Here is a 17662-nt window from a genome sequence, read left to right on the forward strand (position 1 = left end):
GGTATACGTTTTTAATGGCCAAATTTAAGCTCTTTTAAAAGAACTTTCAAGAGCATTTTAACAGTACCTTTTAAATATTATCCCAATGAGTTTTTGTTTTTTGTTGTTGTTGTTTTTTGAAATATGGCGGAAATCATATTGCGCCATCTCACAAATGCACAAATGTCTTCCAAAATATTCGACGACCCTGGAGGCTCGAGAAATTTACGATGAAAAGTGGCAATTCTGAATTTCGTCTATTTTTTCCAAAAATAAATAAATAAAAGGTTTCCAATTATTTTGAATGAACATTGAGAGACGAGCACATATTTTTGCGTCTACAGGGACAACATCAACTTGGTGGAAATACACACTCAGCAAGAAAACAGTACATTATATTCAATGAATTATACCCAACTAGACTCAACAAACACGAAAAAAAAAAAAAAAAAAAAGCGAATGATACGCTACGCTAACGCAGTGCTTCTCAATTATTTTCTGTGACGCCCTTCCCCAGGAAGACATAAATGTTTCGCGCCCCCCCCCAACCCTATGCCGAAACTGTAAACAGGATCATGTTTATCAAATCATTATTTTTATTATAAAGTACACCTGTGCATAATATTGTGTCCTTTTTTCTATTGAAGTAACAAAAATTAGTACAACTTTATTAACATTGTTTTGTTTGTAACAGAAAAGACCTGAAGTGCATAAAGTTTGTCTGAATTAAAAAAAGTCACATCCAAACTGTAAAAATACACTCAAGCTACATTTTTAGACCGTTTGGTACTGAAAAATAAAATTGAATAAAATCTAAAAATAACATTAAATTCAAATTAATTAGCAACGTTAACTCACAAGTAGGCCTGTCGCGGTAACAAATGTTGGTGTGTGATAATTTATCTCATAAATTATTGCGATATTATTGCGCCCCCCCAATTTTTAAAAACAAAAAACAATTTACAATAACACAGTGAGAATACAGCATATATTAATAGATCAACTACACCCATTTAAATGCGATAAATATTTACTCTTAAATTCAAAAGTACTTTTTGAGAAACCGAAATGTTTAAGCAGGTCCACTGCCTTCGCATGACCCATAAACTGCAACCTAAAGTATCTGGATGTAACTTGAGCCCCTATCACATACTCCAAAACAACGGGAATATCGCGGGACTTAACCGTGCAGCAGTTGTGTGTGAAAACAATTTCCCGTGTCGACTGACGTGGGAAGCAGTGTGCGTGAAAGCAGGCCTTAATTCCCGGGTCACAGCAGATGGCTGATGACTTAAATATCAGAGCGGCGGCCGACGTAACTTCCTCCCTCTTCGCAGTAAGAGGAAAAGCGGTAAACAAACATCGCAATTATAAACATAGCAAGCTGGAAACAGCTAATTTAAACTGAAAACAGGACCAAAATTAAAATGTCAAATATTACTTCGGGCCGGGCCAGGGTTCTTTCTCGCTAACTTTTTGAAATAACTATATATTAATGATGTATGAATGATAAACTAAGGAATACTTGTTATAAAATAAATAATTTGGATAAAAAAAGAAGGCGCTGTATGGTCATTGCAGAGCCAGAGCGTGCCTATACACCCTTTTTAATCTTCCCCTCTGTGAGTCCGCAATACCGCATCTGTTTATTTATAATTAACAAACCTTTCCAGCGTTATTTCGTTGTGTAAATAAATTTATAATAATCATAAAAATATGTAGACTATTTAAACATTGAGAAAATGTGCTTTTTTTCTGCCAACTGAAAATTTGTTACAAAAGACAGTTACGACATTGGGAACGCTCCCTCTGGAACAAAACGCAATATGACCAACATTGTGACAGCCGATGCCGACCAAAAATGACATAATATCCGAAACAGATCACCAATGGACTCATTTGAAGTATATGCATGGTGGTCTGTTTTGGTGTTCAGAATCCACAATACTTCTGCCTGCAGGATTTTCGTTCCACCGACAAACGGACGCATTCCCGATGCAGAGGTGGGTGGATTCTCCGTTTTGCCGGTTGTGGTGGTTTGGCACGCACGAGTTGTATTTCGATTTGTAGTGCAGTGCATCGTAAAAATTCTATGCGTCATCTTCGTTATGGATTTAAACAAAAAAAAAAAAAAAACTTTGTCACGGATATAATTTAGGTTGCACTGAGATGTTCTTGAAAATTAAGACCACGGTGAAAAAATTCCAGACTTACAACAGCTAATTTAATACTTTTAATACCCTTAATCATAGAAAATTAAATTCAATGCTTTTTTTAAATACATTTAATAACCCGCGGGGACCCTGAAGAAATAATAAAATTGCACTTAATAACTGAAGCATTTCGGCAAATGAAAACTTCCCCTCATAGCTTCTGCAATGGTGTTCCATAGGGATGCAACTATACAGTTAAGTCACGGTTTGGTACGATTTTCGATACGGGGGACACGATTTTCGATCCGATTCAATACATTTAATGCTCTGAAAAAACAAAACAAAAAAAAAACCATTGCAGTTTTTGATTCGTTTTTTTTTTTGCTAACGAGCAAAAATGAAATTGCCATCATATAGACATGCATTTTAGTGCATAATATTTATGTGCTTACTTTTTACTGATCTGAAAAAATTTTGCATAAAAGTGCTGAAACAATCTTTACTGTTTGTAAAGTGAGACGGGGCACACTGTTGATTGCTATGGCTCTCTTAGCAGCTAGGTTTACTACATTATATAATAATAATATTTGCCGCATTATCAATAGTCACTGGTATGGATTGATTTGGCCTTCTTAACTTCCATTCATTCAGTCATGGCGGTCTATAATTCATTGATGTAGTATATGGACTACGTGGCGGAAGCGCCCAGACGTCAACAACACCTGCACGCCGGAGATGGTCCGCAGTCAATCCGAAGCACTGACGCGGCCGGTATACGTTGAACAATAGGATATAATGGGAACGATTGGCAGAAACGAAGATGCATTTTGCGCAGTTGGTAACAAGGAATCCGAACTGTTAACAGCATGTCTGCCGCACGCGCGCACACACGTGCACACGAGGCGATAAATCGCAGCGGAAAAATTACCGCCTTCATTTTTATTTATCGTGCGATAAATGGAATTATTGCATCGTGTGACAGGCTTACTCACGAGCACTTTATGCCTAGCAATTTGACCAAAAGAACGAAAATGATTGGAGAAAAAAAACGACACTGTCATTGGACAGAGGGACAGTCTATATTTTTACTGTAGGCTTTATCGGCTCCTTTGCAATAGTGTGAGGTTATTTTGCACTGAGCATGCTAAACAGTGCTCGCTGCTTTACTGATCTAACACTGACAAAGTGGGACGATTGTCGGCAATATTACAATATTCGGCACAGTTTCGCTAAAAAACAAGAAGCTTATCATTGAGATTGTATTCTAATTTCTTTTAGTAGCATCCTAATTGAGTTGGCTTCTCGCTGTTCGTTACAAACATTACTGGACACAGTAAACAGAGGAGTCTGTTCTCATCTCCCGCACATTCTCACCAGCCGGGAGAACTGGAGGTGAGGGCGGTCGTCGCGACGCTCCCAAGGCAAACATGGCGCTTCTCAGGCAGACACATGAGAACTGGAGAAGACAGTGGGTCGCTGCGTGAGCCCGGGCAAAAACGGTGCACAGCTCTTCATATCTCTTTGCTGTGTGCTCTTGTTTGGTTCATAAATACTGCGCACACTCTGAAAGTGAGTGTCACTACCATCCACTGAGTAGATGTGCAAATACACCTAATTCAAGTACGGCAAAAAGTATGTTCCCTGAGGTCACAGAGACCACCCCCTGCATCGCTCTGCCCCCCCGGGGAGTAACAATCACAACAATACAAAGTCTGATGTTGCGTGAAAAATACAACTAATGTCATGCCGTTACCTTCATTTTCTTTTCAGTTGTTCGTCGTGACCTGGATTTCCTCTCTTCATTTTTACTCTTTGACTTGATGTTTGGGATTGCGTTGGCCACCAGTCAGTCGTAATTTGTCGCATCTTAAAGACAAGTCGAGAAGTGTCTCATACAATTAAATGTGATCACGCTCATGTCAACCGATCGATTTGTCCTGAAAACAAACTTTGCAAATCGAAAGTGAAGTCAAAGCAGTCGGAATGCGTTAACGTGTCTTAGCTAGCGAGCTAAGCTAAACTAAGTTAAGTGAGCCTGCGAAGCTTCAACATAAAGCTGAACGACTTCCATTATGCTTTAAAATGAGACTTTTTAGTCCATTAAATTCTCTCTTCGGTACTTACCCAATTAAATTGCTTTGAAGGAGGTCGTTTGGTTTGGAGAATGGAACACGAAAGAACAGCAAGCCCCGGATGGGTACATAGAGGTTACGTCAAGTGAACCGGAAGTAGAAACGTTCAAGTGCTGAAACTTCAGCGTAAGAAGATCAAGCGTTTGGAAATTCCATCACTTCACCTGGTCACTGGAGTTAAAAAAAAAAAAAAATAAAAATAAAAAAAAAATCAATAAATATGATCAACATATCCGAATTGTAGTCATCACTATCAATATACCCTACCCACCGACGTCACAAAACCACGTGCTCGCTGTATGGTTCCGCCCACTTGTCCGTCATTTTGTCTCTGTATTAGCATTGGTTTCAATTGATCGAGGAATTTAAAATGCATTTCATGGAAGACCCGGTGCTTTCTGATGCCGTAAACTCACTGGATGTGTTGCATAAAAGGCGTTATGTGGAAAAGCTTCGTTCTATACAGTCGCCAGATCCATATTTGATGCCTAAATCGATGATTTTTGACCGGGTGCCTTCGCCATCTCTGCCTGACCCTGATATTTACAACTATCTTGTCCACACAAAATCAGCCATTTCTCACGAAAGTTTGAAAAACTTCAAGAGCTTGGAGGCTTATAAATGCTACGTTGCTGGTTGGGTGAAACAGGTCCTCGTACACGAAAATCCGGCAGGAATCTTGTGCTCGGAAGGTGAGTTACGAAATTTTCAATTCAAAATCTTTTGTTCTTGCTAACATCCACTGTCAAGTCTAATGTATTTCATGTCATTTGTCAATGGAGCTAGGGCTTTTAATATTTATATGGATTAGCGATAGCACTCTCACTACATACATACGTGTATGTTGTCGGCGATTAGCCTAGCAATGATCTTAATTGTGGTTGTCAGCCCAAAACCCTCTAAATATATATTAAATGCATCTTACCAGATATAAAATGACTACTACATAATCTGTGGTAATTGTTTGGAGCCCAGTTTTCTCGTCGAATTGCAGCAGCCCATCTCGCTCTCTCCTCTCCGTGTCTCTCGGAATCCGGTAGAACTTCAAGTCTCTCCGTCTATCTTCTCTGTTATTGCAACCGACCGCCACACACGCCTTCACCATTTTGATTATTAATGTTAACGAGCAGAAAAACACGCCGTAAATAGGAGGAATGTACGTAGCCGTAACAGGTCAACACGATGTGTTGACGGACAAGTGGGCGGCACCAGTCAGGAGAGCGGAGTTGTGACGTCACGTGGGTAGGGTCTATACCTCAATTTGAAGGCTCAGAATTTAAATATTTCATAAATGTATACACTAACTTTATCCAATGTACTGTACCAATGGGTGAAACATGGTAATATAACGGGTCGCGATGCATATATCGCAGACATCAAGGAGTGGTGGAGATTTTCTTTTTCATAAAGTTCCCCTTTTAAATGCCCCCCATTTTTGATTGGATCGATTATTTATCATCCAACATATCGGAAAAAATGTGACTAACAAAAAAAATACAATAAGGCGACAGTTATAAGGTAGATATCTGTGACTGATTCACAGACACCCATTTTTTTCATTGTGACGAAATTTGTTTTAAAGTTTAAAATATACAAGTGAATAATTTTTTAAAGTCGTTTTTTTTTTTTTTTAAACTAAATTTTAGACATAAATTAATGATTCTCAGCTAAAAATGACAGACATTTCGTATAATAGATCTACTTATCTGCCTTCTTTTTTTGGCTGGGTTGAAACAAAAGCGGTTGCACGACATCTGTAAACGGGGGTTTCCAGGGTAAAACGGACATATTAGAAATAGTTTGGGGGCCGAATGCGCCATTATTCTGCTATGGCAGATAGATTAGATAGATATAGATTGATAAATTTATTAACAGACTCAAGGTCCAAGCCACAGCCACACAATACAAGGGAACGAACCATACAAAACTAAAAACAACATAACAATAAAAGAAGGTAAACTACAGTGATACAAAAATTAGGCCATCTATTGGCCCAGTTTTAAAAGGCACCTATTCCAGTGCTTCCAGAACAGTGACAAGAAGCGAGTAGAACTATGCAAAATGTTTGTCAGGCCCCAGACAATCACATTTTCCAAACATTTCAGACGACAAATAAAATTAAACATTAGCACCCTTAGAAGGGCCTGGAGAGTATTCACCCGAGCAGATACAAACATTTCAGAGGCACTGCACCATCTGGATCTTTTCAGCAAGATTCTCAAAGAATCATTGTATGCCACTTGCAGTCTCTGAAAACTTATCTTAGTGTAATTTGACCACAGATGCGCAGTGTAGAGGGGAGTACAATAAGCCTTGAACAGGGCGAGCTTGACCTCATCAGAGCATGGACCAAATTTTCGAGAGAGAACATTGGCTTGGACATAGGGCTGGGCGATATGGCCTTAATTACGTATCGCGATAAATTGAGCAGATTTACCTCGATAACGATAAATGACGATAAATTCGCCCAAGCAGACTGTTATACAATTTGAAAATTTGAATCAATGCATGGAATACAAATAACCATTTCTTGTTAAATTTATTTAACCACCTTTCAATTTAACAATTGCACATGCAGTTTAAACATTAAGTGTTTTTAAAAAATCTTGTAAACAATAAGAATTCTAGTGTGAACATTTATCACCGCTTGTATGACTTGAAAAATGTACATTATAAAAATCAATATGACGACTGTGCAAACATGTCATTCTAAAACAAATGACTTGCAACTTTAACAGTACACTTCAGACAACTTATTGGTAATGGCTGCTGTGACGTAATTATTCAACACAAGTGTTTATGTCAAGGTTTCAGTTTATTTATTTATTTATTGTTCCGAAACATGTTTTAATACATGCACCCCCCACAGACACAACCAGATTAAAGCTGTATTGCTCTGATGCCAATGAAACATTTAAGGTTTTATGATAGCAGAATAAAGCAAACACATACAGAAAAATAGCTGCGCCCAGTCCACTCATTAATTTCAGCCGTTTCGACAAGGTTAGAGCCGCTGTCCGACTCTTTCACGTTCATTTGTAGCCGTTGTTAGCCGCTAGCGTTTGCCTGTGGCTTGGCTACCAGAAGAAAGCATTCTCTCCTGATATCGTGAGAACCAGGGAGGACAGCGGGTGAAAGCCCGTCTGGAACCCGCCAAGAGTTTACTTTATGTCGGGTGAAAGTTTGGCGAAGCTAACTTAAGCCCGACTCCATCCCGTTTACTTGTAGCGTTAGCCTACCGGGCTTCTGTTTGATTGCCTTCCTGAAAACCACGTGACTCCATACATAAGCACACTGTCTGCTTTCTTAAAGGGGAATGAACATAGCCGAACAACACAGCGTCAAAGCGGGATAAAAAGACTATATTTTCTTGTTTTATTAAATTACCGAATTTACCGACATGGTCAAAATTACGTCGGTCATCGTGAAGAATTTCGGTGACGGTAAATTTTCGGTTTACCGCCCTGCTCTACTTGGACATATAATGAGCGACACTGTCGCAATATGTCCTCGTTGTCAGTCAGAGTGTCCGTGAGCAGATGACCAAGGTATTTTACCTGACTACAGGACCAGACAATTTAAAATAAGGGAAAACCAAACGTTTGTCCTCTTTGGTTCTTAAAATCATAATGACACTCTTTGATTCATTGTATTTAATGTTGTGTAACTCCCCATACCCTGAACACACATTGAGTAGCTGCTGTAGACCTGGGGTTAGGGTTAGGGTTTAGGGTTAACCTGCATAGTTTGATGGGTGTACCAATATAAAACAATTCTTATGATGTCATTGGGAACTCCCGCTTGGCTTAATTTCCTAAACAACTTCCCGTGGTTTACACGATCAAAGGCTTTGGAAGCGTCTAGAAAGCACATAAACATAGACGAGTTTTTCCTCAAATAGCTGTTGACCAATTCTTTTAAAACATAAATACACATGTCTGTGCCATGCCTAGGTTTAAAGCCAAACTGATTATCTGAAGAGCTTATTAATGTACTAACTCTCTCCAGCATGAGGAGTTCAAATACCTTAGAGAGAACACTAGCAAGGGCGATAGGTCTGTAATTGTCCGAGCTGCTTACTTTCCCTGCTTTATCCTTGATGACAGGGACCAGCATCACCGACATCATAGAATCGGGAAGACAGCCGTGAACCATAAAGGAAGTAAAGCAGAGTGCAAGAAGTGGAACTAGCCTCGGACTAGCATGCATAAGATGTTCGGCAGATATAGAATCCATACCTGTGGACCTATTAACTGATAAGTTTTTAATGACGTGAAACACCTCATGGTTCTTAATTGTGCACGCCTCTTCGACATTGCCCACTTGATAGTGTTCAGTTGGTACGCAGTTAAAAAGATTTTCGTAATGCTGTTGCCAAAAAGCAGCAATTGCATTAGCACCTGAGAAGCCATCAATCGAGCAAGGCAAGCAGGGTTTGCAATTAGTAGCAAGCCTCACCTCCTTCCAAAAGGCTTTAGTGTTGTTACAAAATAACTTCTTGGCCATGGAGTCAGCCCTCAATCTTAGTCCGTTCTTTTTGATGTACCGTAGAGCATACTTAAATTTTGCATACGTACACTTCTTATATTCAAATATGGGGCCCTGCCTGGGTCTACCTGCCGAAGCCCAAGCCTTGGTAGCTTCACAGGCTTCTGCATAAAATTCAGCGACATACGTGTTCCAGCCAGACCTAATTCTATTCCTCCTCCTATGCGTACTAAGGGGTTTACTGGCAGCAAGTAGTGCTGACACAATGTGATTATACATTTCCATGACATCTGTTTTATGACTGGGATCACAGCAGTTATTGTTTCTACACATGACTGCTTGCTTGGGCAGATTTAAGTTCCTCAGCAGTACATCGGTGTCGGAAGTATAGGAAGTAATATCATCGTCAGAAAGAGAAGACCAGACTACCAGATCTGGGTTAAAATTTCTCTTTGCTTTAACAGTATTCGGGACATTAGCAAAACTTATAACCATCTTCACAGGTATGTGATCTGAGGTAGACATGTTATTTCAATTTCTATCTGTGGCAATGACGTGTGAGCATCCACTGTTGATATACAATGATCTAGCCATGATGTATAAAAAATATTAGTGTATTGCGCATTCAATAGAAAAGAAGCAATAAATGCCATCTTATCCATATAATCACTGTACAAACAACTGTACAGGTAAGAGGTTTTAAGGATACCATACTGGGGATATCTGACGCCAAACAAACGGAGAAATGGCGCCGCCGGCAGGCAGCGGTGTAGCTGCTGGCTTGCCTCGAGCTAAACCTGAAATTTACCGAACAACGAGCGGTAAAATGATAGTTGAGGACGAACTATTAAACTTCCTCTTCATAAAAATGAGAACTTTGGGGCATGATGATATTGTTCTGTTAGCCACAAGCTATTTCAGTTCGGAGTGGATCGAGTCCTCCAAGAAACTTTTGTTTGAGTTGTGCCCTTCCACCACACAACGCTGCGTCTCGCACAAAGGACCGCAGAAGGACTCAAACAATATTAAAGTTTGCCTGAGATTATTGAACGAATGTGGGGAGAACACACCACGCTTTGTGTCACATGACCTGGATGAGCTACCGCCTATCGGCTATGACCATGTTGATGTCTCTTCACTTTTGGGGCGGCTGCAACAGCTAAACTCGGACTTGACTGGAGTGAAAAGTGCAATTGAGGCTCAAACGAGCGCCTGTGAGAAGCTGAAAGATGTGACAGTGTCACTCGCAAGTCGGGTATCGGCAATTGAAGCCCTGCACAACGTCACCCCGAAAGGCTACCCAGCACCGGGTGCTGTTGCGGAAACAGATCAACCAGCAACGGCTAACAACGAGCCGCTTGTGCAGGCGGGCACCGACACCTCACGCCCACAATGGTCCGAGGTGGTTAGAAGACGGCGACAGCAACCTGCGGAGACTCCCGGACGAGGAGGCACCATCAGGCCGGAGCCTCGGACTGATGCGGCGCCTGCCAAACGGGAGAGGAAGAATGTGGGGATCGTCGGCACCGGCGCGTGCTCTACCATCTCGGTGGTCAAAACTAAGCTGGTGAACATCTTCGCCACTAAGTTTGACCCTGCGCTTGACGCTGATACGCTTAAGGAATACCTGATGGAGAAAAAGGTTCGAGTAGTCATCTGTCGGAAGATCCAGACTGCACAGACCAGATTCAGCTCTTTTCAGGCAACCGCGGAGTGTACGGATGTGGCTGAAATGTATGATCCGGGGTTATGGCCAGCTGAGACGTTTATACGCCGCTATTTTGAGCCAAGAAAGCCGATAGTTCCTCCAACTGAGGATGGAAGGATGCCGGGGGGAACTTCCCCTGCGCGCATATCCGCGTAACTATGATGCGGATTGTGTCCTATAATGCGCGTGGCCTGCGCGTTGGGCACAGTGCAGCGGACAAATCGCGACGTATTGTCGTAGATAAACTTTTAGAACAGTGCGATATTCTCTGTATTCAGGAGACATGGTTAGCCAAACAAGAACTTGATGGGCTAAATGCACTGCATCCCAACTTCCAAGGAGCTGGGGAGTCAACAGTTGACCTTAGGGACAAGTTCGTGCGTGGAAGAATACCGGGGGGTGTAGCGATACTTTGGAGCTGCACACTTGACCCGGTTGTGTCAGTGTTAATAGCCATTGAGTATAAAAGTACGGACAGATCGTTTATTATTATTAATATATATATATGCCTTATGAGTCATATGACAATGTGGACGAATGCTGCAATAGACTGGCGTGTATTAATACTTTTATTGAGGGATGTGGTTCAACCTGTGTGTATTTAGTTGGGGACTACAATGCAGACATCTCTGATGCTAATTCTAATTTTGCAAAGCTCTTGCTACAGTTCTGCAAGGATAATAGCCTGCTTATGTCCAGCAAGATGTTATTGCCCGAAAACAGCTACACATACATCAGTGACGTGTGGCATACTGTATCTTGGCTCGACCATTGTATATCTACAGCGGATGCCTATGCTTCGCTGACGAGTATGGAAATTTGCTACGATCTAGCAACGTCTGACCATATTCCATTACTAATCTGTCTCAAAGTGGAGAATATACCAATAATAAGCATAGACGAAAACACAGCCAATTTTGGTCAACTTAACTGGCCAAATCTAACAGATGAGTCTATCAGCAGATACACCATCAGCACTGATATTTTGTTAGATTCTGTTGTCCTACCAAAGGAAACTTTATTACGGCTCAAGTATGGCTCCGAAGGCTCTGAAACCTGAGGATCTGGATGAAGTCAAATCCTCCATCCAGAAAATAGAGGCCTCTCTAACCACCCTGACCAACCTAGTTCAAAGGGATGTCATGAAAGAATTCCAGCTGTTGCGCGCTGAAAACGAGAAGCTCAAGCAAGTGGTTGAGGAAAAGGAGGCACGCATCAAAAGGCTGGAAATTCTGGCTGATGATCTCGACCAAGGAAGACGCGCAAATGATCTCATCATCTCTGTGTGGCAGTAGGGTCAGATTGTCCATCTGTTGTCACTTTGGGCTAATCAGCCCTGCATGCCAATCAGCTGGTAGAACCCTCTTATAGACCCTACCCACGTGACGTCACAACTCCTTCCTCCTGACTGGTGCCGCCCACTTGACCGTCAACACATCATGTTTCCCTGTTACGGCTACGTACATTCCTCCTATTTACGGCGTGTTTTTCTGCTCCTTAACATTAATAATCAAAATGGTGAAGGCGTGTGTGGCTGTTGGTTGCACTAACAGAGAAGATGGAAGGAGAGACTTGAAGTTTTACCGTATTCCGAGGGATCCAAAGAGGAGAACGAAATGGACGGCTGCAATTCGACGTGAAAACTGGGCACCAAAAAAATCACCACAGACTATGTAGTAGTCATTTTATATCCGGTAAGATGCATTTAAGATATACTTAGAGGGTTTTGGGCTGACAAATAACCACAATTAAGATCATTGCTAGGCTAATCGCCGACAACATACACGTATGTATGTAGTGAGTGCTATCGCTAAACCATATAAACATTAAAAGCCTTAACTCCATTGACAAACGACATGAAATACATTAGACTTGACAGTGGATGTTAGCAAGAACAAAAGATTTTGAATTGAAAATTTCGTAACTCACCTTCCGAGCACAAGTTTCCTGCCGAATTTTCGTGTACGAGGACCTGTTTCACCCAACCAGCAACGTAGCATTTATAAGCCTCCAAGCTCTTAAAGTTTTTCAAACTTTCGTGAGAAATGGCTAATTTTGTGTGGACAAGATAGTTGTAAATATCAGGGTCAGGCAGAGACGGCGCAGGCAGCCGGTCAAAAATCATCGATTTAGGCATCAAATATGGATCTGGCGACTGTATAGAACGAAGCTTTTCCACATAACGCTTTTTATGCAACACATCCAGTGAGTTTACGGCATCAGAAAGCACCGGGTCTTCCATGAAATGCATTTTAAATTCCTCGATCAATTGAAACCAATGCTAATACAGAGACAAAATGACGGACAAGTGGGCGGAACCATACAGCGAGCACGTGGTTTTATGACGTCGGTGGGTAGGGTATATATAAGGAGGGAACTATCTTGACCCCATCAATTGCTCTTTGGTGTCGAGGTTTCCCACATCCTATAGACCCTACCCACCGACGTCACAAAATCACGTGCTCGCTGTATGGTTCCGCCCCCTTGTCCGTCATTTTGTGTCTGTATTATCAATGGTCTCCATTGATCGAGCAATTTATAATGCATTTCATGGAAGACCCCGTGCTTTCGGATGCCGTAAACTCACTTGATGCGTTGCATAAAAGGCGTTATGTGGGAAAGCTTCAGTTTATCCATTCGCCAGATCCATATTTGATGCCTAAATCAATGTTTTTCGACCCACTGTCTTCGCCCTGTCTGCCTGACATCTGCTACGCTGATATTTACAATGATCTTGTCCACACAAAATCAGCCTATTCTCACGAAAATTTGAAAAACTTCAAGAGCTTGGACGCTTATAAATACTTCGTTGCTGGTTGGGTGAAACAGGTCCTCGTCCACGAAAATTCGGCAGGAATCTATCTTGTGCTTGGAAAGGTGAGTTACGAAATTTTCAATTCAAAATCTTTTGTTCTTGCTAACATCCACTGTCAAGTCTAATGTATTTCATGTCGTTTTTCAATGGAGTTAGGGCTTTTAATGTTTATATGGTTTAGCGATAGCACTCTCACTACATACATACGTGTATGTTGTCGGCGATTAGCCTAGCAATGATCTTGATTGTGGTTGTCAGCCCAAAACCCTCTAAATATATATTAAATGCATCTTACCAGATATAAAATGACTACTACATAATCTGTGGTAATCGTTTGGAGCCCAGTTTTCTCGTCGAATTGCAGCAGCCCATCTCGCTCTCTTCTCTCAGGGTCTCTCGGAATCCGGTAGAACTTCAAGTCTCTCCGTCTATCTTCTCTGTTATTGCAACCGACCGCCACACACGCCTTCACCATTTTGATTATTAATGTTAACGAGCAGAAAAACACGTCGTAGATAGGAGGAATGTACGTAGCCGTAACAGGTAAACATGATGTGTTGACGGACAATTGGGCGGCACCAGTCAGGAGGGCGGGGTTGTGACGTCACGTGGGTATGGTCTATTGCCTCCCTTATGCTCCTTCAGCTGTCAGCCAGGTAAGAACGCGCATGGCTGCGAACTTTTTGTTAAATAAAATGCACCGATCACTTTAGTTTTGTGACGACCAGCGAGAATCTCCTCCTGCTGCCGTTGGTGTAAATGTGTGACATCTGGCGCTATTTAGCGTGAGACAAAGTTGAATCCACCTCCTAACTTTGTCATGCAGGATCACTGACTCGGATCGGTACGTATGGCGTCTTTTAATCAAAGCTGGTCTAAAATAGTTTAACACGATTCGTTTTAATTTTCTTTTAGCATGGAGTGATTGCAGGCTGGCCAGGTTACGTGGCGACTGCTAATAACGAGACACTGCTGCTTTGCCTACATTAAAAGCTCATGCCCAATTCTTCCGTGTTGGGCGGAGCAGATGTCATCGCCGTGCTGAGTGGACGTCACCTTGCGGGGCTGTCTGGCTGCGTGCACGCACGGCTCTGCCGCGTTTAAAGAACTGGTATCGCACGTAACACGTCCCTTGGACTTCCGGATACGGATCGAATTTTAGTCGCTATTTTATTTTGACTTTTTGTATTTCACCAAATGAGATTGTTGCCAATTTATTTATGATCCTCATTGTTTCGTTTTCCGTTGTTTTAGGGCTTGGGGCTTCCAGTGGTTGGTGGCGTGCCAGTTTTGGCGACCCCTGGTGTGCAGTGACATCTTGTTTTGGTTTTGGGTTTGTTTTGTACTGTTCTTGGGGTTCGCCCCTCCTACCACTGGTAAGTCCCAGCCGCGTGGGTTTATCCATTTATGTTGGAAGTCTTTTATTTATTTTAATTCACAAAATAAACAATTTGTACCACGCAGAACTGCCTCTTGCTCTCCTTGCAGCACAAACCTTGCTTACCTTAAATTTAAAATCTTTTCCCTGGGACAAATCCAGGGTGGCGTTGTCCGGCAAATTTTTAATCTTCCAATTACCATGTGTTGCCACATCTGGATTACAACTGGCGCCCAGATCATATGCCGAGGCTGCGGGCCCACCTGTGGCTCAACAGGCAATTGACAAGCTACAAGAATTTGGAATAAAAGTGGACTCGGAAGACATCCGCCACTGCTTTCTGCTCCCGGCTGGGGGCAGGGGACCGGCGACGGTGGTCGTGAAGTTGACGGACCACAAGAGCAAGGTTGCCCTGCTTGCGCAACGCCACCGCCTGAAGGGAACGAAGATCTTTCTGAATGATAACCTGACTCACCGGAATGCTCAAATAGCGAAAAAAGCACATCAGCTCAAAAAAGAGGGAAAAATAGCCAGCACCTGGGTCTCTGATTGCAAAATCCTTGTCAAGTCGCAAGACATGAAGATAAGAGTTGTGCGAAGCTTGGAAGAGCTGACACCATTCGAAAATTAATGATGACATCTATCACCAACTTTCTGGATGACCAGATTGATGAATCCCATGATGACCCAATTGATAGTGTTGATCCTGACCTCAACTTGTACAATAACATGCCGAACAACTGTAAGTACTACACCACAGAACAATATAACAACTCAATGGATGAGGACGGCAAGCTAAAACTAATCCACTTCAACGCCAGGAGTCTATACAAAAACTTTGAAAACATTGAAGAATATCTACACAGCTTCAAAAACAAGTTTGATGATATTGCCGTCTCCGAAACATGGCTCAACGACAACAAAGGATTTGACCTTAAATTGCACGGATACAACGTTGCCCAAATAAATCGGACATCTAAGGGAGGTGGGGGTGTTGCAATATTTGTAAAAAATGTGTTTAAGTTTGATGTCCAGCATGACAGGTCAACTGCTATCGAAGAGTTGATGGAATGTGTAACAATTGAATTAAGTATCCCAAACTGCAAAAGCATTACCATTTGCTGTGTCTATCGTGCAACTGACTCAAACATACAGCTTTTCACTCAACATATGGAAAAGATATTGTTTAAAACTAATAACAAGCATGTGATTTGCTGTGGGGACACAAATCTGGATATCTTAAATCCTAAAAAAAATCCTCATATAGATGACTTTGTTGCTTCCATGTATTCTCAAGGCCTACGGCCTCTGATTACGCAACCAACACGAATAACGACACACAGCGCGACACTCATAATATATTCACAAACATTCTAGATCAGACTCATAGTGGCTTGCTAATCTGTGATATTACAGACCATCTGCCTATCTTTACAAAATTCTCTCTACGCAATTGCCGTGAAAACACAACTAAGGTTGTATACAAGAGAATAAGGAATGACAAAATATTGAAAAGATGAAAAAAGAACTCTTAAGACTGAAATGATGTTTATAATGAAACTAATGTGAATGCTGCTTATCGTTGCTTTCTGAATACAATTCAACACCTCTATGATAAACACTGCCCAAAGAAGAAGTTTCTCACTAAAAGAATGATAAACAAACCTTGGATAACAAAAACGCTTATCAACGCTTGCAAAAAGAAAACAAAACTGTACAGGGAGTTCATCTCTAATCGGACAACTGAAACTGAAAATAAATTTAAAAAATACAGAAATAAACTCAACTCCATCCTGCGTTCTTGTAAAAAACAATACTATTGCAATTTACTGGAAGACAACAAAAACTATACTTCCAAACTATGGAAAATTCTAAACGGGATGATAAAAAGAAATAGGGAGTCAGGGAAATCTTACCCTGAGTTCTTCTATGGAGATAACAGTGACATGAGAAACAAAGAAGAGATTGCTAATAAATTCAATGACTTCTTTGTAACAGTTGGTCCTAAACTAGCAGAGAAAATTCCCCCTGTAACTACACATATGCGCCCTGACCCCATTCTAAAATCCATGTTTTTGGAACCAATACTGACAACTGAGTCTAATTATGCAGTGCGACAACAAAGATTCCACTGACTTCCAGGAAATTGACATGTAACTCATTAAAAGCATTCATAATGAAATTCTGCTCCCCATAGCTCATATTTTAATATATCTTTTGAGACTGGAATCTTCCCTGATGAAATGAAAATAGCTAAAGTTATCCCAATATTCAAAGGTGGGAACCCACGAGTTCAACAACTACAGACCTATCTCCATCCTGCCCCAACTTTCAAAAATTCTTGAAAAGCTCTTCAATAATCGACTTGACAAATACATAACAAAACATCATTTATTATACGATAGCCAATACGGGTTTAGGAAAAACCACTCCACGGCGCAGGCCCTAGCAGAGTCTATAGAACTGATCACAGATGCTGTTGACCGAAAAAAATACTCAGTGGGCATTTTCCTGGACTTAAAAAAAGCCTTTGATACTGTTAACCACAACATCCTACTGGACAAACTAGAGAGACTTGGAATGCGAGGTATCGTTCTAAACTGGGTAAGAAGCTACCTGGAAAGGCGCTCGCAATATGTTACATATGATGGGTGCAGATCGTCAACACGTCTACTTACATGTGGCGTGCCCCAAGGCTCCGTCCTGGGACCGAAACTATTCATTCTATACATAAATGACTTGCATCAAGCTTCTAAACTAGTGAAAATGGTACTTTTTGCGGATGACACCAACATCTTTTGTTCTGGAAAAGACCCACAGAGTCTATCTATACAAATAAATGCAGAATTAGCTAAACTGCAAAAATGGTTTGATGCAAATAAATTATCTCTGAACCTCGAGAAAACTAAATACATTGTATTTGGAAGAAAAGGTCTGAATATGAACCTAAACATACAAATAAATAACGTGGTGATACAAAAAGTACAACAACACAAAGTATTAGACATA

The 17662-nt window shown here is 41.3% G+C and overlaps 1 protein-coding gene across 5 annotated transcripts in view; it reads right to left on the reverse strand.

The window, feature by feature from the left end:
- Window positions 1-17662, reverse strand: part of LOC130918929 (gastrula zinc finger protein XlCGF8.2DB-like) — a 37944-nt gene that overhangs the window by 7216 nt on the left and 13066 nt on the right. For 2 of the 5 annotated variants that reach the window (XM_057841191.1, XM_057841200.1), the window contains 2 exons: window positions 4257-4435; window positions 3886-3998 (listed from right to left, as the gene is read on the reverse strand). In XM_057841191.1, the coding sequence (XP_057697174.1) occupies window positions 3886-3891 (6 nt within the window). In that variant the 5' untranslated portion in view covers window positions 3892-3998; window positions 4257-4435. Of the gene's footprint in view, window positions 1-3506; window positions 3589-3885; window positions 3999-4256; window positions 4436-17662 lie in introns of all 5 variants that reach the window. The other 3 variants (XM_057841221.1, XM_057841211.1, XM_057841230.1) reach the window with 3 other exon arrangements.

The sequence above is a fragment of the Corythoichthys intestinalis genome, chromosome 1, assembly GCF_030265065.1.
Source record: "Corythoichthys intestinalis isolate RoL2023-P3 chromosome 1, ASM3026506v1, whole genome shotgun sequence".
Taxonomy (NCBI): Eukaryota; Metazoa; Chordata; class Actinopteri; order Syngnathiformes; family Syngnathidae; genus Corythoichthys; species Corythoichthys intestinalis.